Genomic DNA, 23785 nt, shown 5'->3' on the forward strand with positions numbered 1-23785 from the left:
GCCTTGTCGTTGTCCGCGAGGGCCGGGTCTCTTAGGAAACCAAATACCAAGGTGGAGAGCTCTCTGGTGGGCGTGGTATGGAAGAGTTTGGAGAGGAAGGCGAATATTTGATTCCAAAAGGGGACAACACACTCGCAATGTAGTAAGAGGTGTTCTAGATCTCCGTGTTTGTCATTGCAGTTCCAGCAAGTAGCGTTATCCCTAATCTTATGTGAGAAGAGGCGCGCTGGGGTCCAAAAAGCTTTGTGGAGAAGCCAAACCTTCGTCTGGGAGAGCGTAGGGCTTATTTTTTGTCTCGTGGTTGATTCCCAGGTTTTGGACCAATCCAAGTGACTGCAGGTTGCACTTCAGGCAGAGGGATGAGTGGAGCGAGATCGCACTACGCCAGACGCTATGGTTGTCGGCGAGCACCCGCCATATTGGCGTCAGGCAGAATGGGGCGTAGGCGCAGGATCCAGGGCTCTCATAAGTGGGCACCCACCTTCTGAGGCGTCGGAGTAGAGAAAAGAACACCGCTTTTCAAGTTGAGGAGGTTACGGTGATTGCGGTGAATAACGCCGGGCCTGGGGAGATTCGTCCCGCATTTCGTGTCTCGCCGCCGTCTAAGGCTGCAGCTCTCGGGATCATGGACGGCTATAAATCCGCCCGAATGTAGCTTCCACCGGTTGCTTAAGCTGGGATTTATGGCATCATTGTGGGCCGCCTGGTAAGGTGAAGCGAAGCCCGATATTCTGGATACCAATAATGAGCTTGTTCTCCTGATAACAGACTTATTCGCTCCCCTGTCTGCCGAGCGACGTGTTCAGGCAGCCATCAACGCTTCCGTCCAAGCCACGCCCCCGTGTCCTCAGATGCTTTTTTACTGACCCCCTTGTATTCTGTTCATAAGCACCCATAGCAATAAAAAAGGTGAAATTCCATTTAATATATAAAATACAAGTCTATGCATACACGTGCCTGGTATCAACGTTAGGTGATTTATTTAAGGACCTAATTCATTTAGGCTCAGAACTTTATTAAGAGTATCATCAGCATAACTCATCCCCTTTCATATTTTTTCAGGACATTGAAGACTGAAGTCATTACACTTGCAAAGAGGTGTTGTCCCACTGAAAACAAAAGCCCAATCACGTTTTTTTGCCATTGTTTCTTTCCACTTTCGACAAGATGAAACATTCAAGAGCATCTGCTCTGCTCATAGCTCTCTGGTGCTCTAAGATCGAAAGGCAGTGGTGGGTGCTCATGTGCTCGTTGGCAACTGCCTAAGGTGGTGCAGCTGGATTACACAAGGGGTTGAATGGCTGAGAGCCCTCTTGTAACAATCTAAGGTTCTGCAGCCTGGTACAAAAAGTACTTGTATTTGACTCTGGGACTCTCTAGTGACAATCTAAGGTACTGCAGCATGGTACAAAGAGGACTTGTATTTGACTCTGGGACTCTCTAGAGACAATCTAAGGTACTGCAGCATGGTACAAAGAGGACTTGTATTTGACTCTCGGACTCTCTAGTGACAATCTAAGGTTCTGCAGCCTGGTACAATAAGGACTTGTATTTGACTCCGGGCCCTCTTGTAACAATTTAAGGTTCTGCCGCCTGGTACAAAAAAGGACTTGTATTTGACTCTGGGACTCTCTAGTGATTATCTAAGGTACTGCAACCTGGTACAAAGAGGACTTGTATTTGACTCCGGGGCCCTATTGTATCAATCAAAGGTACTACAGCCTGGTACAAAAATGAATTGTTTTTGACTCTGAGACTCTCTAGTGACAATCTAAGGTACTGCAGCCTGGTACAAAGAGGACTTGTATGTGACTCCGGGGCCCTCTTGTAACAATCAAAGGTACTGCAGCCTTGTACAAAAATGAATTGTATTTGACTCTGGGACTTTCTAGTGACAATCTAAGGTACTGCAGCCTGGTACAAAGAGGACTTGTATTTGACTCTGGGACTCTCTAGTGACAATCTACGGTACTGCAGCATGGTACAAAGAGGACTTGTATTTGACCCTGGGACTCTCTAGTGACAATCTACGGTACTGCAGCCTGGTACAATAAGAACTTGTATTTGACCCTGGTACTCTCTAGTGACAATCTAAGGTACTGCAGCCTGGCACAAAGAGGACTTGTATTTGACCCTGGGACTCTCTAGTGACAATCTAAGGTACTGCAGCCTGGTACAATAAGAACTTGTATTTGACCCTGGTACTCTCTAGTGACAATCTAAGGTACTGCAGCCTGGCACAAAGAGGACTTGTATTTGACTCTGGGACTCTCTAGCGACAATCTAAGGTTCTGAAGCATGGTACAAAAAGGACTTGCATTTGACTCCGGGCCCTCCTGTAACAATCTAAGGTTCTGCAGCGTGGTACAAAGAGAACTTGTATTTGACTCTGGGACTCTCTAGTAACAATCTAAGGTACTGCAGTCTTGTATCCAAACTACTTGTATTTGACTCCAAGGCACTCTAGTAACAATCTATGGTACTGCACCATGGTAGTGTGAGAGGTGTGGCAGAGCAGCCAGAGTGGCTGGCTCCGGAGCACGGAGCCCGTGGCACGATCGCTGGCAGCAGTTCAGCTAACATCATGTGACTCTGGGTAATAGCTCACTTAATCTCCCCGATGGCCCCAGCCCTTTGAAACCCTTGAAGGGTGATATGTTTGTGCTTTACAAATATGGATTATTAATTATTATTACAAAAAGGACTTGTATTTGAGTCCGGAGACCACTAGTAACAATCCAAGGCACTGCAGCCTGGTAACAAAAGGACTTGTATTTGACTCTAGGGCCCTCTTGTAACGATTTATGGTACTGCAGCCTGGTATCAGAAGGACTTGTATTTGATTCTGGGGCCCTCGGGTAACAATCTATGGTACTGAAGCCTGGTAGTGGGAGAGGTGTGACACAACAGCCAGAGGGGCTGACTCCGGAGCACCGAGCCCGCGGTTCGATTGCCGGCAGCAGCTTAGCTCAGCATAGTGTGACTCTGGGCAATAGCTCACTTCATTTCCCTGACGGCCCACATCGCCTTGAAACCCTTAAGGGTTGATATGTTTGTGCTTTAAAAATATGGATTATTAATTATTATTACAAAAGGGACTTGTGTTTGACTCCGGGGACCTCTAGTAACAATCTAAGGTCCTGCAGACTGGCACAAAAAGGACTTGTATTTGACTCCGGGGACCGCTAGTAACAATCTAAGGCACTGCAGCCTGGTATCAAAAGGACATGTATTTGACTCTGGGGCCCTCTAGTAACAATCTATGGTACTGCAGCCTGGTATCAGAAGGCCTTGTATTTGATTATGGGGCCCTCTAGTAACAATCTATGGTACTGAAGCCTGGTAGTGGGAGAGGTGTGGCACAGCAGCCGGAGTGCCTGACTCCAGAGCACGGAGCCCGCGGTTCGATCACCAGCAGCAGCTCAACTCAGTATGGTGTGACTCTGGGCAATAGCTCACTTAATTTCTCTGACGGCCCACAGCGCCTTGAAACCCTTGAGGGGTGATATATTTGTGGTTTACAAATACGGATTAATAATTATTATTACAAATAGGACTTGTATTTGACTCCGGGGGCCTCTAGTAACAATCTAAGGTACTGCATTTATTACGAAGGGACTTTTTTCCAACTCCTGGAACCTTTCGTAGTGGCCTGTGGCAGTGCAGCCAGCCACCAACTCTTCTTGTACCTGAGTCGTCGGCCCCTTGGTAATGTCCTAAGACATTGCAATATTGATCAACACAGTGATGATGCCTGTTCTCAACATTTGGAGTGCCTGGGAATGTCACATTTGAGTGAGAGTTTTTCTATGTTCTCTGTTGCTTTCAATATCGTGACTTGAGAAGGTGCACACAAGAGGTGTGTGAAATTTACGTAATTTGCTTTCACATAATTACACAAAATGTCCAGGAAATGTTGCAAAATGATGCATAATTATATTACGGTATATGTTATCATGATATGCAACCTACAGTCAATTTGTGACCTGAGGTCGGAGCCATTTCTTGGTAAACAAAACTTGCACGAAAAAGCAACAGCCATTTACATTCTAGCCACTCACATTATACCCGCATGATTGTGATCACATTTGACTTCTAACAGCATGTAATTATGTGACATGGCATAACGGCATGATTTCTTGAAATGGTATTTAACAAGCATAACTCCTAATTCATGAAATACATGAATTGCGCTGGCGTAATTTCAATTTTACTCAGGGCCTAGTGCAGCGTAATTTGTGAGACTGAGCATGCATTATGAAGAAGGGTGGCCAAAGGTCATACGTCTAGCTTGTATTTCTAGTCACAAGCCAAACCCATTGGCTTTGCCAATGCTTGCTCAGTATTTTCCTACTACTCGTGCAACATTATGGTGACGTTGACAAACAAAGGTGCTGACCCTTTGAGGTGCAGTGAGGCTTTGATGATAAAAAGAGGGTGCTATGAATGCCATGAAGAAATTATAAGTTAACTATCAGAAACCCAAAATTAAATGAACTTGAATGGGGGCTGGTCTGTTAATGTAAGCCAGACATGGAAATACTTAAAAAATAGGAAAAATGAGAATGAGATCATCACTAAAGATGGAAGTCTTGGCAGCCACATTTCCAGGTTCTCCCTTGTTTTAGATCCTACAAAACGTACACAAGCAAATGCAACCCCCTTTCGAGAGTCTGATTATGGTGGGTCTGATTATTTGGCTCCAGCGACTGTATTAATATTTTGACACACCATTTAAATGTTTTAGTAATACAAATGTATTTCACCAAGGGTTCACTTGAAATTGCTCTCCCAGAAAAAGCTAACGTTGTGGCATCATTTCTTAACATTGCATAAATATATCAGAGAATTTGAGTAAATGACTTGGGAATTTGAACTTTCAGAGACATGGAAATATAGGTGAGAGTGGGATAACGTTCACACAGTAAACATAACAATGACAAAGAGCCCGATTCACAGAACTAACAAGACAAAATCCTAAACGTACTACCATTTTGGTGTTCACAGAAGGGACTTACTCATTTCGGTATTCACAGAAGTTAGGAGTTCTAACTTTAGGACTCCTAAATGCCTTCTGTGAATACCAAAATGAGTAAGTGCCTTCTATGAATACCAAAATGGTAGTAAGTTTAGGATTTTGTCTTAAGTTAGTTCTGTGAATCGGCGCCACAGTGTCCTAAAGTTTTTGCCAGTTCCTGCCATCAGCAGTTGTGACCCGCTCAACTCCCAACCATATAAGCCAGCGACTGTCCTGCCCATCTTGCCACACCGTACAAGCCTAGAGGTGGGTCCCATGCTCAGTGTGCCACAGGACTCAATTTGCATGACCTGTTTAGGTTGCAAATGGTCTCAGTTGGACCTGATATGTTCGAAAATGGTCCAGAGTTGCTTGAGTTTCTTTATGAAGGAGACTTCGCTTGGCACTTTGGGCTGGATTATTCCTATTGGACCAAGACTGATTTGCATGTGGAGGTGTCTCCACATGTATCATGGGCGCAAAATGATAGCCTGGAATATGGCCCAAGGGATCACCAGTGTCTGAGATTAATCCCAGCATTCCTTCCATCGCTTTGCTTGTTGCAGTGGCTGCCTTAAGTGTGACAGGTATATCTACAGATCGGTCCCGTGCCTACGGTTCCACATGGCGCAAGCTACACCTCACTGATGATAGGGCAGTAGGTCGAAACTGGTCTGGGGTGCTTGTGTTCCTGTATGGAGGAGACTTGACCTGGGTGATCGGGCTGGACTGTTCCCATTGGAGTAATACCAAGACAGACTTGCAGTAGGCATCCTGCATCCCTTCCATGTACAGGCCCTTTATCCAGCAGCACCGATCAATATTGAAGCCTCACCTGTCGAGAACTAGCAAAGACCAATGAAGGGTTTCTATGTTCCAAGGCACTCCCTATTCACTGCTGTGAATGTAGGAAGCTACCTATAGGCAACACCAACTGTGAATAGCTTTGTATCCTCTGATTCAACAGATTACCTGAAAGATTGTTCTATGCACAAAGAGTGGAAAAAAGGCTGCTTTTTGATAGGTGTCACATTGTGAAATATCAGCCTTTCCTCAAGCATTGCTTATGCACCATACTGTTTTTGAGAGGCCAGCAGGGAAGATGCTCTGAAGTCCTGGATCCAGATGATTTAAAATTCCAACCTTTTGGGATCTCAGAGCAGGGTTGGAGCATCTGAAAAAGTTGAATGGTTTCTGTGGAGCAAATGAGGCTGAGAAAGACGGAGTCGGACGGTAGTCTGCAGCCTGCGCATAGGTGCATAAGCTTCGTCCTGACAGATCTTTCATGATCTGCAGGGAGCTAGGAGTTTCACCTGTAAATATCCCATTTCCCTAAGGATTGTTTATTGTTGTCTCATATGAACAGGGTCCTTGGATGCATGTGTTTTAATGTGGTACTAGTCAGGTTGCACATCATCCATAACTGTGAAGATGCGGCAAATGCGCGTTGTTAGCGTGGTGAATAGCACCCGATTGGTTGAGCTAATTCTAACACTTCTCTGGTCCTTGGGTGGCTCCTTCCTGCGGAATGACCCAACTGGCTGCAGGAGCAGCAACCAAAGATCTGCGGCAGTGTCGCTGGATGCTGCTCTGAAGGGTGTTTGATGACTGCTTGTAGCCTGGCCCCATGTGGGCTGGACCACATTGGCAATGCTCAAACTCCCGTCACACAGAACATGGACAGCATGGAGAGCAGCTATGGTGAGCCCCAAACCAACATTTCAACCAATCATGTCAGGCAACAGGATTGGACAACTCTGCTGTGTTTAAGTTGTTTAACACTTCTCCAGGGAGGCTTCCAGGCTCCCTGTGGTGTGTGTCTTCGAAGGCTGCGTGGTAGGTGGCATCTGTTTTACAAACACAACTTTGTATTTAATCATTAAAATTCCCTTTTCTGGGAGGACCCCTGCAAAGCCTTTTAAAATTGCCTTTGAAGAACATCCAGATAGAAACACAATGTAAAATGTAGGGTTGTTGCTGCTTACAAAAGGCATCATATGAGTGTCAAACATCATAAATATTTCATGGGAGAAAATTTCATTTCAATCTTCATTTTGATTTCCCTGGTTCTCTTTATTACTTTGCTGTAAAGGTTGTGTTTATCTAGGTAATTGATTCTGTTCGGTTCCACAATCAATGTACACCTCCGTCAAATGAGACCCTTGTCAAACTGTTGTTTGTACCCTGAGCTAGACAGGCTAGCTCCAGGTTAGCGATCGCGGAGGTTGATTTATCAAAATCCCAGTGGTAGCAAAGCGACATCACATTCCCTTTGACTCCCTACATTGACATAACAGGAAGTGACCTCACATTAACTTTGACCCGATGATGTAACAGAAACGGATGTATGACGGAACCCTGCATGCATGTCCCACGCATGTCTTCACTCCGCAGTCACTACCCGACTGCGACATTACCACGCGTTCCTTTACCACGCAAGTTGTTACAATTACTTGCCTTAGTGGGGCCGCTGGACTTTAGAATAGTATAAATTACTATTCCAACTCCAGTCAGTGCATATAGTATAAATTACTATTCCAACTCCAGTCAGTGCATATAGTATAAATTACTATTCCAACTCCAGTCAGTGTATATAGTATAAATTACTATTCCAACTCCAGTCAGTGCATATAGTATATATTACTATTCCAACTCCAGTCAGTGTATATAGTATAAATTACTATTCCAACTCCAGTCAGTGCATCAGTAAGGAAGCTGATGGACTTGAAATCCAACACCAGTCCATCAACCCGCCTCCTAAAGCAAGTTGTTGTAACAACTTGCATGGTAAAGGAACGCGTGGTAACATCACAGTCGGGTAGTGACTGTGGAGTAAAGGCAGGTCGTGGTTCTGCCTGCGGGATAAAGGATGTTTGCCAACAGAAACTGATGTCACGTGACTGATGACATCAAGAAAGTCACATCGCTGGGATGCCGGCACTCAGGCCGTGTAATATATTATTTTCCTTATGACTGTCACACGCTGCCGGCCTCAGGGTTGTAGGTACTACCCAGCTGTGTATGCTATACCTATTGCAATAAAAACTGTTTAAAAAAAAACAACAAAAAAAACAGATCGCTGATGTTAAGAACTGATCAGTAAATGCAGTGTTGATAAAAAGACAGCAGTTATGGGAGCAGATAAATGTCTACTTTAGTCACATCTATATTTTACCATAGTGCCACCAATATATGTCACAGGTCAAACCATCACCTACCAAGGTCATACTGTCATATGCAAAAATAGCCTAAATTGTCTGGGAAAGTCTATTATATGCTTGTGCATTCATCAACATTGCTTTCCTCCCATTCCATCTTTTTCATGCAATACATGGAATTAACCACATATTTATTCTAGAATTTAAATCCTGTTCTATTTTATGAGAATCTGCTGTCTTTTGGACTCAATATGAATAAAAATTGATGTATGTAATTTATCATTTAATAAAGGATATCAATAATAGTATTGAGACCTTATCAAAAAGTCTGTATTTCAGAACCAGTGGAATTAAGGAGGCTAAAGATGCATGTAGCAGAACCTTGGAATGCGCTCACCCACAACCCACTAACCTGTGATAACACCCCCATGTGTATCCCCAGTTTCCAATGCCCACTATAACCTCCGTTTGTGATTTACTAGGGTTCAGTGCCTCTCCCCAAGAAACTTTCTTCAACATTCACAATTGCAAGGGGTCTCAACGGGTCGTCTTCCTCTTTGTGCATGGGCTACCTCCTCCTTTGTGGAATAGGTAACTTTTCAATAGTTTGCGACTGTAATTGCGGTTGCAAATACATAGTAACCCGAATCGCAATTTGAAAGGGAATGCCTTAAAAAGCCCCCTTCCAAACTGTGATTCAATAACCATTTCTAAACCCATTTTGCAATTTGGTATGCCTTCGTAAAATGTCCTTAGTACCCCTCACAAAGACATTTCACATTTGCAAACCCTGTGGTTTTTCGAATCACAGGGTTGGTGATTACAAAAGTGGTTAGTACATCTCGCCCCAAGTCCCTACTTATTTGCATCTGGCTTCCATTTGTAGCACTTGAAGTATGCAGTCACGCGTGCACTTCTGCTTCAAATCTTTAAATAATAATGGGGCATATTAGCAAGAACCTCGTTAAAATAAATAGAACATCTAACCTGGGCTTCTATTGGAATTCTATTACGCATATTAGCAAGTCCATTATCGCAGTTTTAGCGGCAGTTTCCTGCTGCTTCAACTGCGATAATTTTAACGAGGTTCTTGGTCATATGCCCCAATGTTACAATTTAAAGTACTTATTCAAAAGATGTACTGTCAACAATACCCTTTCTAAAGGCCCACTGCAGGTGTTCATCAATGATATGTTTTTCATTAAATACCAACCTACAGAAACCACAAGCTGGGGCGCCACTGAACTTCCTTCATTAACCCACCACATTAACTCAAAAGAACCCAAGCCCGTGCCACCAATCAGTAAAACACATTTATGAGTCTTCTGCAAAGGAAACAAACAATGAATGGGCATCATGAAAAGTATTCAGTTTCTACCAGTACTCTGAGCACTGTTTACATTTCATGTACGTTTCTCCCTCTGGCTGTCCGGTAAACATCGTTTACAACGCGGTGTTTACACCGCACGACCTTTACCACGCTGCCATTACAACGCAAGTCGTTACTACTACTTGCGCTGGATGGCGCTGTTGGTTAAGGAATATTGTAATTTTATATTCCAACGCCTTCCCTACTGTTACCTGGGCTGGTGTTGGAATAGAAAATTATAATAATCCTCAACCCACGCCCTCCAACGCAAGTCGTTGTCTCTTGCGTTGTAAAATCCGTAATGTAAAGTACCGCAATCAAAATGATCGCGTTGTACTATCATACATCCGGCTGTCCCCTTGAGGTCCCATGTCTAACCGATCAATGGAGTCAGCTGGGACCTCGAAGGCACGCTGCTTCTGCATCCCTAATGTGCAGGGCTTTATCTGAAACTTAAAACCTGGATTAGGAAAAATCACTGCAACTATAGGGATACCAGCTCAGACAGCATGCACAGTAGCAAAGACGTGTTGGTACTGCACTCTATCTACTTCTTGGAAGTACAGTTTGTCCTCCCAGGGCTCATCCCCCAGCCTCCAGGAATAAAAAGAAAGTGAGGGGTTGAATCCTTGCATGAATCTCAGCCACTGATAAACACTTGACGCTCCATCACAATCCACCTTGGCACTCAGACAGGGACCAGACATATGCATGTCACCATTTGTCCTGTCCACCAGGAACAGTGCACCTCAAACTCCCAAGAGAGGTCCCCTCTGAACCAGGACACAAGCGCCCAGGAGTAGTTACTACTTATTAGGGCCATGCAGCTTGGCTCCAGTGACAAAGTGAGAGTGGACTCCCCGTCAGGGCATACCCTTCGCATTTAGGGCATCGCACTGGGGACTGCAAAAAGGTGTTGTGTGAAATGCTTGAATGAATCTCAGCAATTGGTACTTATGCATCCTGCAGCCTTACCGGGGAGGGCAGCGTTGAACAGTCCTCTCCTGGGTCAGGGCATGAAACAGCCATCCAAGGCCTGAGGTCTGGTGCCTGCCCTACCCAGTGGACACCAGTAGCCACAGGGGCTTCTCCTCTGAGCAAGGCCCTGGGACAGTTTTGGCCTACTACAGAACCAACACCAAAGTACGAACAGAATTACCTGCGATGCTCAACCTTTTTCAATTGTTCACACTTTTTTTTTTTTTTAGGTAGGCGAGGTCAGGTTCAGGTCAGAATTTAAAGTAGTTTGTCCTAAGATCACACAAATGGGTTGAGGCAGCATGCCCTCATTATAACTTTCTGCTTCTTATTCTGCGGTAAACAGTTACATAACCAGGAGTAGAGCTCCTCCCTGACCATTCCAGCCACCAGGATCTCACTAGGATATTGCTCTTAGAAGCCATGATGAACTGCATTAACCAGCGGCCACCATCAGTCTGTGCCAGGGGACTGCAGCCCTGTCCTGCACGGCCAACGGTTGGGCATGACCCATGTTTGCACCATAGACACATCACAAAATGAATCTCATTTAGAATCAATATTTCTTCTAAATATTCCTTACTCTTGGAAATAAAAGAAGTGAAGCCTAGCCTGGAGGTAAAGTGATTTCCAAGAATTGCACAATTGTGTTCAGTGAGGAAGATTTTTTAGAGCTTCCTCTGTTCTCCTAGTTATACCATCTACAACCTCACCATTACTGAATGGCAACCTTGCCACAAACATTACTTGTAGTGCGTCATTGGTAGAATGCAGTCAAGACACGGAATGCTGCCAAAACCCATTAATGGAATGCTGCCAAGACCCTTGATGAAATAGCGCTAAGACCCATTAATGGAACGCTGCCAACACCTATAAATAGAATGTTGTCAATACCCATTAATGGAACGTTGTCAAGACCCGGAATGCTGCCAAGATCCATTCATGGACTGCTGCCAAGACCCATTCATGGAATGTTGTCATGATCCATTAGTGGAATGCAGTCAAGACACAGAATGCTGCCAAACCCATTAATGGGACGCTAATGCTTTCAAGACCCATTGATGAAATGCTGCCAAGACCCATTGATGAAATGCTGCTAAGACACATTCATGGAATGCTTCCAAGACCCATTAATGAAATGCTTCCAAGACTCATAAGTGGAATGCTGCCCAGACTCATTAATGGAATGTTACCAAGACCCATTAATAGAATGCTGCCAAGACCCATTAATGCATTGCTTTCAAGACCTATTAGTGAAATGCTGACACGGACCATTCATGGAATTCTGCCAAGACCCATTAACGGAATGCTGCCAAGACCCATAAATGGAATGTTGTCAAGACCCATTATTGGATTGTTGCCAAGACCCATTAATAGAATGCTTTCAAGACCCATTAATGGAATGCTGCGAAGGCCCATTAATGGAATGCTGTCAAGATCTATTAAGCGAATGCTGGCAAGACCCATTAATGGAATGCTTTCAGCGAATGCTGGCAAGACCCATTAATGGAATGCTTTCAAGACCCATTAATGGAATGCTTTCAAGACCCATTATTGGAATGATGCCAAGACCCACTACTGGAATGTTGTCAAGATCTATTAATGGAATGCTGCCATGACCCATTAATGGAATGTTTTCCAGACCTAATAATAGAATGCTGCCAAGACCCATAAATGGAATGCTGCCAAGATCCATAAATGGAATGCTGTCAAGACCCATTATTGGTCTGCTGCCAAGACCCATTAATGGAATGCTTCCAAGACCCATCAATGGAATGCTGCCAAGACCTATGCTGTAAAGACCTGTTAATGGAATGCTTTCAAGAACCATTAATGGAATGCTGCGAAGGCCCATTAATGAAATGTTATCAAGATCCATTAAAAGAATGCAGTCAAGACCCATTAACAAAATGTTATCAAGGTCAATTAATGTAATGCTGCTAAAACCCATTAGTGGAATGTTGTCAAGATCCATTAATGGAATGCTGCTAAGACCCATTAATGGAATGGGGCCAAGACCCATGAATAGAATGTTGTCAAGATCCATTAATGGAATGCTATTAAGACCCATTAATTGAATGCAATCGAGGCCTATGCTGTCAAGACCTATTAATGGAATGCTTTCAAGAATCACTAATGGAATGCTGTTAAGGCCCATTAATGAAATGTTATCAAGGTCCATTAATAGAATGCTGCCAAGACCCATTAACAAAATGTTATCAAGGTCAATTAATGTAATGCTGCTAAAACCCATTAGTGGAATGTTGTCAAGATCCATTAATGGAATGCTGCTAAGACCCATTAATGGAATGGGGCCAAGACCCATGAATAGAATGTTGTCAAGATCCATTAATGGAATGCTATTAAGACCCATTAATTGAATGCAATCGAGACCTACGTTGTCAAAACTCATTAATGGAATCTTTTCAGCCCCATCCCTATCCTAGTCCTTGAGTGGTGGGGATTCCAACATCAAGCATTTGTCCTCTAAAGCGGTAGAGAAGAACGAATTAAGGGGGAGGTGTTTGCCTGCTTCAGCCCATCGATCAATGCAATTGTGCTGTGTTATGATGCATTAATGGAATGTTAACTTCAATGCATTATCTCGCCCGCCACTAGCGGGTAATGTATGGATCCCATATATCATAAAAGAACCTGCCAGAGGAGCCTATGCATCTTCTCGCTGCTCCAGCACTGTCCTGGAAGACCAAAGGGGAGACTTATTGCCCACTTAGCCCTTGTCTCACCATCTCTCTCTTTTAGCTTTCTTTTTCTTATCCTGTCTTTTTACACCTAAATGATACACTCTAATTATTTTGGGGTCACTCCAGAAGCCAAGCTCAGTCTTTCTCTCTGTCACAACTTTCTTCTAAAATGCTGAAATCCACGGCCAATGCGAAGTCTAAGGAACAAAGCTGCCTGACCATCCTGGCTTGTGGGTCTGTACTTATAATATAGAGAATAACTCAGTGCGTGCCAGGTGTAGATAACAAGATACCTTTCGATTGCATCATTTCAGACTATAAGTCTACACAACGGCTCTGGCAAGGTTTACGTTTGCAGTGCTTGCACTTAAGTCATTTGGGGAAGATTTGGCAACACTTTATGCCGGCGAAACAAATCTGTGCAAACTGTTGATGAGGCATTTACTTAGCAGGCCTAAAATAACACAAATAGCACTTTACACTGCTTTGCGTTACTTTGCATCAAGAAGGCGTACTATTAGTGGCACATCTGCATTCCCGCACTATTACTCATGGGTTTTGAAGAAAAGCCCTATCTACTAACAATGGTAGACAGGGGTGTGAGCTGAAAAAATAATGCCACCACGAGACTGGAGCTAACAAGGTGAACTTTCTCTTAACTTTTCCCATGTTGCACATGTGTCCTGCACTCTACAGCACATCTTACAATGTATAAATGAATGAATGAATGAATAAAAGTATATCTAAGCACAGTAGTTTGTACTGGAAGGTTTCCCTTCTAGTAGAAAACCTATGCAAGACCACACACAAACATTTTCACCTTGGTGCAAAGGTGTGTGTGGCGCAAAGAGTGTCAGTCCTGGGGAAGAGAGCAATTGTACCATATGTTAGTCGAAGTAGCACTGTCCTGCTCTCTCCTCCTAGTGCAACACAACACAGCAACTTTTTTCACTGCATTTTGTGACAATTTAAATTAGTAAATGTCCCCCTTTGAGTCCAATCACGGAAGCTGCGTTCACTTTTCACTTGGCCTTCGACAGGCAAATAGCTCTGTTTTGTAATTTAAATTCCCCACACATATTGGGATTTTTACTCCTGGGAAAGGCAGGATTAAATTTGTTTCTAGAGTGAGTCAATCCACATCCATAAAAAGCCTTTACTCAATAAGGGCGTGATTACGATCTTGGCGGACAGGGTTATTCTGTCACAAACATGATGGATATACCGACCTCCACATTACAATTCCATTAAATCCTAATATACTTATAATTTGGATATCCTGTCCTCCACATTACAGTCCGATTATATCCTACGATACTTACATTTGGATATCCCGTCCTCCAAACTAGAATTCCATTATATCCTACGGTACTTATAAATTGGATATCCCGTCCTCCACATTATAATTCCATTATGTCCTACGGTACTTATAATTTGGATATCCCGTCCTCCACATTATAATGCCATTCTGTCCTACGGTACTTATAATTTGAATATCCCGTCCTCCACATTACAATTCGATTATATCATACGATACTTACATTTGGATAGCCTGTCCTCCACATTATAATTCCATTATATCCTTATGGGACTTCTAATTTGGATATCTCTTCCTCCACATTACAATTCCATCATATCATACGGTACTTATAATTTTGATATCCCGTCCTCCTCATTACAATTCCATTATATCCTATGGTCCCTCTAATTTTGATATCCCGTACTTATAATTTGGATATCCCGTCCCCCGCATAACAATTCCATTATATCCTATAGTACTTGTAATTTGGCGGACAGGATATCCGTCATGTTTGTGGCGGAGTATCCCATCCGCCAAGATCGTAATATGGCCCTAAGTCTTTTAAATCCACAATTCAGACTCCAGATCTGCCATTCCCCTAGATTGGATACCAGAAGAGCTCAATATATTTTCCCAAAGTATTTGTCCCACTGCCTCCTAGTCAATTTTCAAAGGATAAAGGTGCTACATCCTCACCTCTCATCTGTTTCCAGGTTACTGTGGGTTCAGGCTTCCCAATGGCCAGGCACAGTAGGTATACGTTGCTGCCTTCGTTCACCGTGATGTCAGATGAGATGTTCACAATTTTGGCAGGGACTGAAAAGATAGAGGGCAGTTAGGTTACAACAACATCAAATCAATGTACTCAACTTATCATTCTTTATTCATTTCAGTTTTAATCATAGACATTTATTTTCTTATTCTGATAGCCATTTGTACAAAACTCAATACTGCAGCCCATAATGACAATTAATCTAAAGATTAAAGGAAAATGAGTGCCGACCTACACTGAGTAAATGTTAATGAGAAGGTTTTAAGAAACATGACCTGGGAACTTTATAGAAATCACAAAAGAACATAATTTGCATAGTTATTTGTGTTGAACATACATCACAAGGGCCGTGTGTTCTATTGGCCCATTTTCAGGAAGGCCACAAAAAATGGATGGTGTTTAATTGGAAATGGTCCAGAACAAATTGATGTTGGTCATCTAAATTCGTCAACAATTTGGTTTAGTATCGTCATCCGATGAGACAAGAGTATGGGCACTGACTTTACGAAGGTCTTCTGTACATTCCCAATTTCCAGCAATAGATTGATTTGAACGACAATGCAATTCTAATTTCAAAAGAACAGTGAGTTGGTTCTACAAAATTCAGTATTCCTCTGTGAAAACTATGCATAGTTTTTCTGCAATTCAAATAGGGTATTTTAAAAGCATGATCAAGCAATAATCAATCCTGCATGAGTTCTCTCACCAGATAGAATGCCACTACTTCATAGGGCATATTGTCATCGAATCTTCAATATCAGCTCTCCCTATTTCTTTGTGACAAATGTGGGAGTGAGTATTTTGGGGAACAACTCACTAGAAGACTACAAACCATCCACGACTTAACATCCAGACTCATCTTCAGCCTACCGCAAAGAACTCAAACCATACCTCAGGGAACTACAATGGCTCCCAATAAACAAACACGCTCAATTCAAACTTCGCTCACACACGTTCAAGACACTACACAGCTCAGGACCCTCTACCTGACCAGTCACATCTCCTTCCTCCAACCACTCAGACACTTCTCCTCCGCAGGACTGTTATTCGTATACATCCCTCGCATACACAGCACCAGATCAGGATGCGGAGCATTCCCTTACATCGCTCCTAAAGCATGGAACGACCTCCCGCTCCACATCAGAGCCTCCTCCTCTCTCGTTGAATTCCACAGGAAGCTGAATACCTGGGTTTTCAGTGAACCAACCTACCATAGGCAGGGCTAGACACACACAACTGCTCAACGCCAGGATACCCTTGCAGATTATAGTGGACTTTACAAATATACATAATACACATAACATAACAGTGAGCAATCTCCTTAAAAGGAGTTCTCCATTCTTTGTAGTTGCTGACATTCAACAGACCCCCATATACCAGAGTCATAAGTTGCAGCTGAAAAGAGTAAAAAATAGTGAACAACTCCTTAATATGCGTCGACCCGAAATTAGTAGCAAATTTAGAAACAGCCTCCGTGGGTTTACCCAATTGTTGACTATTAAACATCCTTATGTGAACTCAATTTCTCTAACAATTAAATTGTATCCCTAGGTAAGAGAAAGGGTTTACTCTGGAAATATGAACACCTTTTATTGAGTGGTGATGAATTTTGTTTACTCATTTTACAACAAAGCATTACAAAAGGATTTGCTTGGATTCACATTTAAGTCTACTTATTCCATAACACATTTAAAAGAATCTAAAAGCTTTTGTGGATAATTTACTGTTCTCATAACAAGGATGGCGTTATCAACCTATGTAGCAGGTGCACCAAAGGCAAGCCTACTTTTTCCCGTCTGTGGTTGAACCCGCGCCATGAACCCTGGTCCATCCATCCCCAAGAGTTACACCGCAGCACTCCTCTGCTCCCTCAACCGGGGACACATGTCCCCCCACTGCTACCATGCCATGCCTCATACAACAGCAGGTGCTTTCTCTTAAATGCACTGCCGCTTCACCTGCAGCAACCTCCCAGCAACCCCCACACATATACCAACCTTCACATCACACCTCATTCAACAGCAAACCAGAACCCCAAAACCTTCCTCAAACCCCACTCACATACATGCTACTCAACACCGCCACACTCAACAAACACACACACAAAATCTGGGACCTGCTGAGCAGCGACGCACCAGCCTCTTTTTCCTCACAGAAACCTGGCTCAATCCAACATCAGCTTCCAACATCGCAATGGAAATTCCAGCAGGCTACAAGATAGCAAAACAGGACCACTAGAAGCCAGGAGGGGAACTCACACTTATCTACAAAGACACCATTGTCTGCTCAATGACCACAGCGACTTCCATTCCATTCATGGAACATCTGCATTTCAAACTTCAAATCGCCTGAGACTTTACCCTTAAGGGAACCCTGGCTAACCAAACGCAGTACCATGAGTCACCTTCACAAGCCTCATCACAGAATTCATCGCACCCTCCCACCCCCCAACCATCAACTCCAAAGCTGCTGTACTCCTCGGAGACCTCAACTTCCAACTGGAGGACTCGACTGACCCTTGCTGCACAGCACTTCTAGAAAGCCTAAACAACACCGGGTGAATCCAGATCATCACAGAACTCACACATCTCGCAGGACACACAATGAACCCCATCTTTACCACCTTCAACGACGTAAAATTAAACTGAACCTTGCCTACATGGGCCTACATAGCAGCAGTACAATCCCAGAAACAGAATGGCTCACCACCCTCCATGTGGACACACCCAACCCAATAGACATCAACGTGGACGTTGACAACTTCAATAACTGAATCAAGAACTGCACAGACTCCATCACACCCATCAACCTCAACAAACAGAGAAGAGCAAACAAACAAGCCTTTTGGTACACCAGAACCTCCGAGACGACAATAGACACTACATGCAGCTAGAAAGGAAATGAAGAATCAATCGAAAAGACACTGACAGAACCACCTTCAAAACTACACTCAGATGATACCACCAGCATCTAAGAGAAACCAAGAATAAAGCACTTGTGCAACGCAGCAATGAAATCTTTTCAATCATCGAAGATTTCACCACGTCTACCACCAACAACATTATTCCCTGGTAAGATCTTTGCGATGACCTATCCAATTTCGTTCACAGCAAAATTATGAATATCTACAGCTTTTTTGCATCCCACCCAGATACCAATGAACTCATAATTAACCTGACCAGCACCAATTAAGACAACCTCCTGACCAGATGGAGAACCCTCACCAGCAAAGTAGCAGCCTCAAACATGCAGACTATTCACTCTGGGCCCCATCAGATCCTTGCCCTCCCTACATCTTCAGCCATGGCGCATGACCAATCATCATAGCACTCAACCACATCCTGAACACCTCTACCACCTCAGATACCTTCCTGGAAGCTTAGAAGCACACAGCAGTCAATGCCCCTCGTAAACAAACCTTCAACTGACCCAAGTCAACTGGCCAGGTACTGGCTTATCTCCCTGCTTCCCTACCCAGCAAATGTTATCAAAAAGGACATCAACAATCAGCTCACTAGCCACCTCAGCTACTAGATAATACCCAATCAGGATTTAGAAAGCACCGCAGTACAGAAACCGTACTCATCACAGCCCCCGACAACATCAGAACTATCCATGACAGAGGAGAAACAGCCTCACTCATCGTGCTCAATCTGTTTTAGCATCTCACTCATCAGAAGACTTCATGAGTGCTGTATCCAAGGACCAGCACTTAGATGGATCTGCTCCTTTTTTACAAAAAGAATCCTAAGAATCAGAATACCACCTTTTACATGTGAAGCCAAGAAACTTATATGCAGTGTCCCCCAGGGTTCTTCCCTCAGCCCTACCCCGTTCAACGTCTACATGGATCCACTCACTAACATCAACAGTTCTCAAAGCATCACCATCATCTCCTACGAAGACAACCCCCAACTCATCCTCTACCTGACGGACAAGAAGACCACCACCAGAACCAACTTTACCAACTGCATGACCCTTGTGGTGGAATGGATGAGAACATGCTGCTTTGAAACTGAAATCCGACAAGACTGAAGTACTGGTGCTTGGAAACATGAACTCATTGTGGGACGACATCTTGTGGCTGGCAGAACTTGAACCCATCCCAACACCCACCTACCACCCCAGAAACCTGGGGCTCATCCTGGATGACAATCTCAACATGACAACTCAGGTCAATGCAGTGAGCTCCTCTTGCTTCCACTTCCTACGAATGCTACAAAAATCTTCACAGAACACCAGATGAACCATCACACAAGCACTCATCACAAGCCAACTCGATTACAGAAACGCATTGCATGCCGGAAACTGCACACAAATCAGACTTCAGACCATCGAGAACGCCACAGCATGATTCATGATCAACCTCGCTCACTGCACCCATATCTCACCTCACCTCAGGGAGCTCCACTGGCTCCCCATCCCCAAACACAGCCGATTCGAACTCCTCACGCACACCTACAAATCCCTATGCAACACAGGACTCACTTTCCTCAACAGCCTCATGCACTTTCACAACCCAGGAAGACACCTACACTGAGCCTCACGCACTCACACACGGCGCCCCCGCATTCACAAATGCAGAACAGGACATTGCTCATTCTCTTACATAGGACCCAAAATGTGGAATTACCTCCCACAACACATCAGAGCTTTCTCATTGCAACTTGAGTTTTGCAAGAAGCTGAAAACCTCTCTCTCTGAATAATGTGCTGGGGGTGCCACCTTCCTACACCCCTGCTCAGGCGCCTGGATACCCTTGCGGGTGACTAGTATGCTATACAAATCATCATAACATAACAAACACAGCAGGGTGAGAATCAGGCGAGCACCAATCATAGGTAAATCAATACTTCCTCTCACTAGGACCTTTTCAAGGCCATTAATATACTGCATAAATTAAAAAGGGACCGGGACACACCCTTGCCTAAGACTGCTTTTGAACCTGAAAGGTTTTGTACACTTCCCATTTGGGCCATATCAGACCCTAGAAGTAGCAGTTTGGTAGATTTGGCTTAGAAGATGTATAAATGTTTTGTCTGCCCCTAAAGCTCTCATGATGTGCTAGAGCTTTGTGTGACTGGCACAAGGGAATGTTCTGCTAAGGTCCATAAATTCCATATATATAGAGGCCTTTTTGGCCTTGGAGTATTTACCAATAAGAATTTTCAAATTGAAATATTGCATACTGTGTCCAGCCCCTTTCTAAACCCATGTTGGATGTCAAACAAGATAACATTTTCCTCTGCCCTTGCCTCAAATTTCTCTAATAGGATTCTTCCAAGTATCCTAAATGAAGAATCCAGCAGTGTTTAATTTGCAAAAATGTAAGTGCCAGGACCCTACTCACGAGTCCACTGCAGCCTGCGTCACTCATTTCTCCTGCCAGCACTGCCAATAACAGAGCCAACACAACTACTAAGCATCACACTCCTGCAAGTGTGACAATTTATACTATTCTAGGCCACCCAACGCTATAAGAATGACGTGCAAAAGTGTGACTTCTCATTTTAATGTATATTGAATTATTAAAAACTGTTGTTTTACTTATCTCAAAATTAGACAGACAGCGCAGACATGTGGTGGACTGTCATTAGTGCCGGTGTTGAGAATCGAGTGCCCTTGCTGAGCTCCAGAAACCACCAGCCCAAATTAGGCACTGTAATCCAGTAGATAATTTGGTTGGTAACACGAACTTTAAACCATTAGTTAGAACTTGCGTCCAAAGGTTAATATTCTCCATATAAATATTCCCTGGTACCCCTCCAGGCCTAGAGACTCGTCCCAAAAGAGAGGGCAGAAAATCAATGTACTTGCATTTTATTTATTTGTATAGTTCTTGCATGTTGTCTTTTGACTATGCTAGAGCATTGAGACACATAGTTAAACACAAATGCAACAAGCATTGAAAATGCAAAAGGTCTCACCTTTGATTAAGTTACAGCCATTTGATTTGCTAATGGTAGTGTAAAGTCCTTGCAGCCCAGGGCATCCATCCTATTTCGTTTCTATCCAACAGGTGCCAAGGCAGTCCATGCGTTAATGTTGCACAGCGCCCAGTCCTGGGGTATATAATGCGTCTCTCCGTCAGAGTTACATGCTCAGGTCATTAGGCCAAATGCACAGTCAGTGCTCCCACCGGGTCCATCAGAGGCAGTTTACTCTTTTTTGATGCCTGCATATATGGGCAGTGCCTGAACTTACTTCCTGAGACAAGATCAGGGCAGGGGCAGAACACCCACTGCTCCGGGGCTCCAATTCTAGGCTGCAGGGTAGTGGCAACCAGTGCTGCTGTACTCCCTGGGCACGGAGAGGCCGCCAGGAGCTGTCACCTGTTGTACTCTGTTATCCATTTTCCTCCCCGCCAGAAGTCAGTGACCAGCAGGCATATGTTTTCTCGGTTCCCCAGTGGCAGCCAGTATGTTGCGGAACGGTCTTCCCACCTCAGGTGTAGCACCTGGTGAGGGAGGTGTTGGTAGGCAGTTCCTGTCTCCCAGAGTGTGCCTGGGCTCGATCAATCTCACTTTAGCACTCACAAAGCTCCATCTGGCACTGCTGCCTCCCGGGGTAGTCGAGGGCCCTTGCAGCCCCGCTGAGCCATTTCTGACCTCGGCAGACATGGTTGTAGAGTACCTGCACGTCGGGGACACCTCCGCAGGTCTCGTGTTGCTGCGTCCTGTCAGGGACCATCATGCTGCAGCTGGGCTGGGAGGTTAATGCGCTGTCCGGCAACTTGCAACCGCCATTTTCTGAGTGCCACCTTGCTGGATCCACAAGAGGATGGGCAGTTTCACAGCCTGGTGTAGGAGGCTGCCCAAAGCCAGTTGTGGCATGCAGCGGTGCCAGGGGAGCTCTCTGGTATGTTTGGGGGGGAGGGTGGTACTAAAATGACAGCAGGATGTTCTTCTGGGTTTCTACTGTACTCTATGCTGATGTCATAGGTTTGAACTATTACATCATTCAGAATGTAGCTAAATTTGCTCTTCCAACCACGAGCTCTCTATGGCATGCAAGCTGAGTTTGTGCGTACGAAAGTGAAAGCTGAGATCGGCAGAAAAGTGATGCCGGGCGTGTGCACATCTGCTGTCAGGCACTGTGCACATCTCCTGTCCCCCTTCGGCAGAAAATCGACAACAATAGATCTCGTCAAGTGAGCATCGCATGCGATGTGTCGCTAGGCGAGACCTAAACATGGTATCCAAATTTAAGAAATAGAGACTGGCGGAGCAAGCACCTAATGAACCATGCATCATGGGACAAAGCAGAGGGCTCACAGTATATGCAGAACCATTACACTGCGGGCGCAAAAAGTTGACTTATTAGTCCTGCTTTTTAGACAGTAATGCACTAACCAGAACCCGATATCACTTGCATCTTAGAGAATATGGAGTTTGTATCGGTCTGATCAGACATGCATCTGCCAAGGCATTGTAGTGCTAAGGACCTACACAGACATGAATCTGAGAGTGCATTGAGACATTGAGGGCCTTAGAGACATGTATCTGAGTGGACATTGAGATGTTAAGGTCCTGGACAGACATGCATCTGAGTGGGCATTGAGTCATTAAGGGCCTGGACAGACATGCATCTGGGGGGTCTTTGAATTGTTAAGGCCCTGGAAAGAAATGCATCCCGAGGGCATTGAGTTGTTAAGATCCTCTACAGACATTCATCTGAGTGGGCATTGAGTCATTAAGGTCCTGGACAGGCCTGCATTTGGCGACTTAAAAGCCCAAAAATGAGCTCTATGGCAACTCGACAGGAAGTGGAGACACAACTACCTATCTGAGGACAAAAAGTCCTATCTAGACGCCAAGAAAACCTACAAAAAACTGACCACTTCTCCTTTAAAATCTTGACTGCAACAAATAGGTCCAATGAGATCTTTTCAATTGTAAATGAGCTATCTAATCCTGACAGAGTCTCATTCAAATCCACTCCCTCTCAAACCCTTTTTAACTCCCTGAACTCATGATTTATTGACAAAATTGCTACAATCAAGGCCAGTATTCCCGCATGCCCTATTTTGGAGGCTAGCCCTATTACATCTAAAAACCCCAGCACCTTCACTCATTTCCCTACAATAAGCAACCAGACATTCTTGAATCTCCTTTCCAAAGTAAGATCAGGCACACCAAGGGACTGCTGCTCCCCGGGCAACTTAAAAGAAATATTCACTGCTCTTCCCAGCCCAGCTCGGGTGGATGAATAGCAATCACCTAAAACTCAACCTGGATGAAACCAAGTTTGTTCAAACAGAAGGCATTCACAACCCATGGGGCTCACACCTTTGGTCAAAGGAGCTGGGCCAACCTCCCTCCCCATCTGCCTCGGGCAAAAGCCTCGGGGTAACAATAAAGCACGACCTGACCATGAAGTCCCAAATTGGGTCAGTGATATCCACGTTTCTTCCAGCTGAGGAAAATAAAAAAAGATTAAAAGATATCTCACCCAGGATGCTTTGACCCAGGTGGTTCTTGCCATGG

The 23785-nt window shown here is 44.2% G+C and overlaps 1 protein-coding gene across 2 annotated transcripts in view; it reads right to left on the reverse strand.

Annotated features, from left to right (window-relative positions):
* The window catches only part of IGLON5 (IgLON family member 5), a 1087135-nt gene that overhangs the window by 124827 nt on the left and 938523 nt on the right, over positions 1–23785 (reverse strand). For both annotated transcript variants that reach the window (XM_078655466.1, XM_078655465.1), the window contains exon 4: positions 15224–15343. In XM_078655466.1, coding sequence (XP_078511592.1) covers positions 15224–15343 — 120 coding nt within the window. The remainder of the gene's footprint in view (positions 1–15223; positions 15344–23785) is intronic.

Source organism: Lissotriton helveticus, chromosome 7, assembly GCF_964261635.1.
Source record: "Lissotriton helveticus chromosome 7, aLisHel1.1, whole genome shotgun sequence".
NCBI lineage: Eukaryota > Metazoa > Chordata > Amphibia > Caudata > Salamandridae > Lissotriton > Lissotriton helveticus.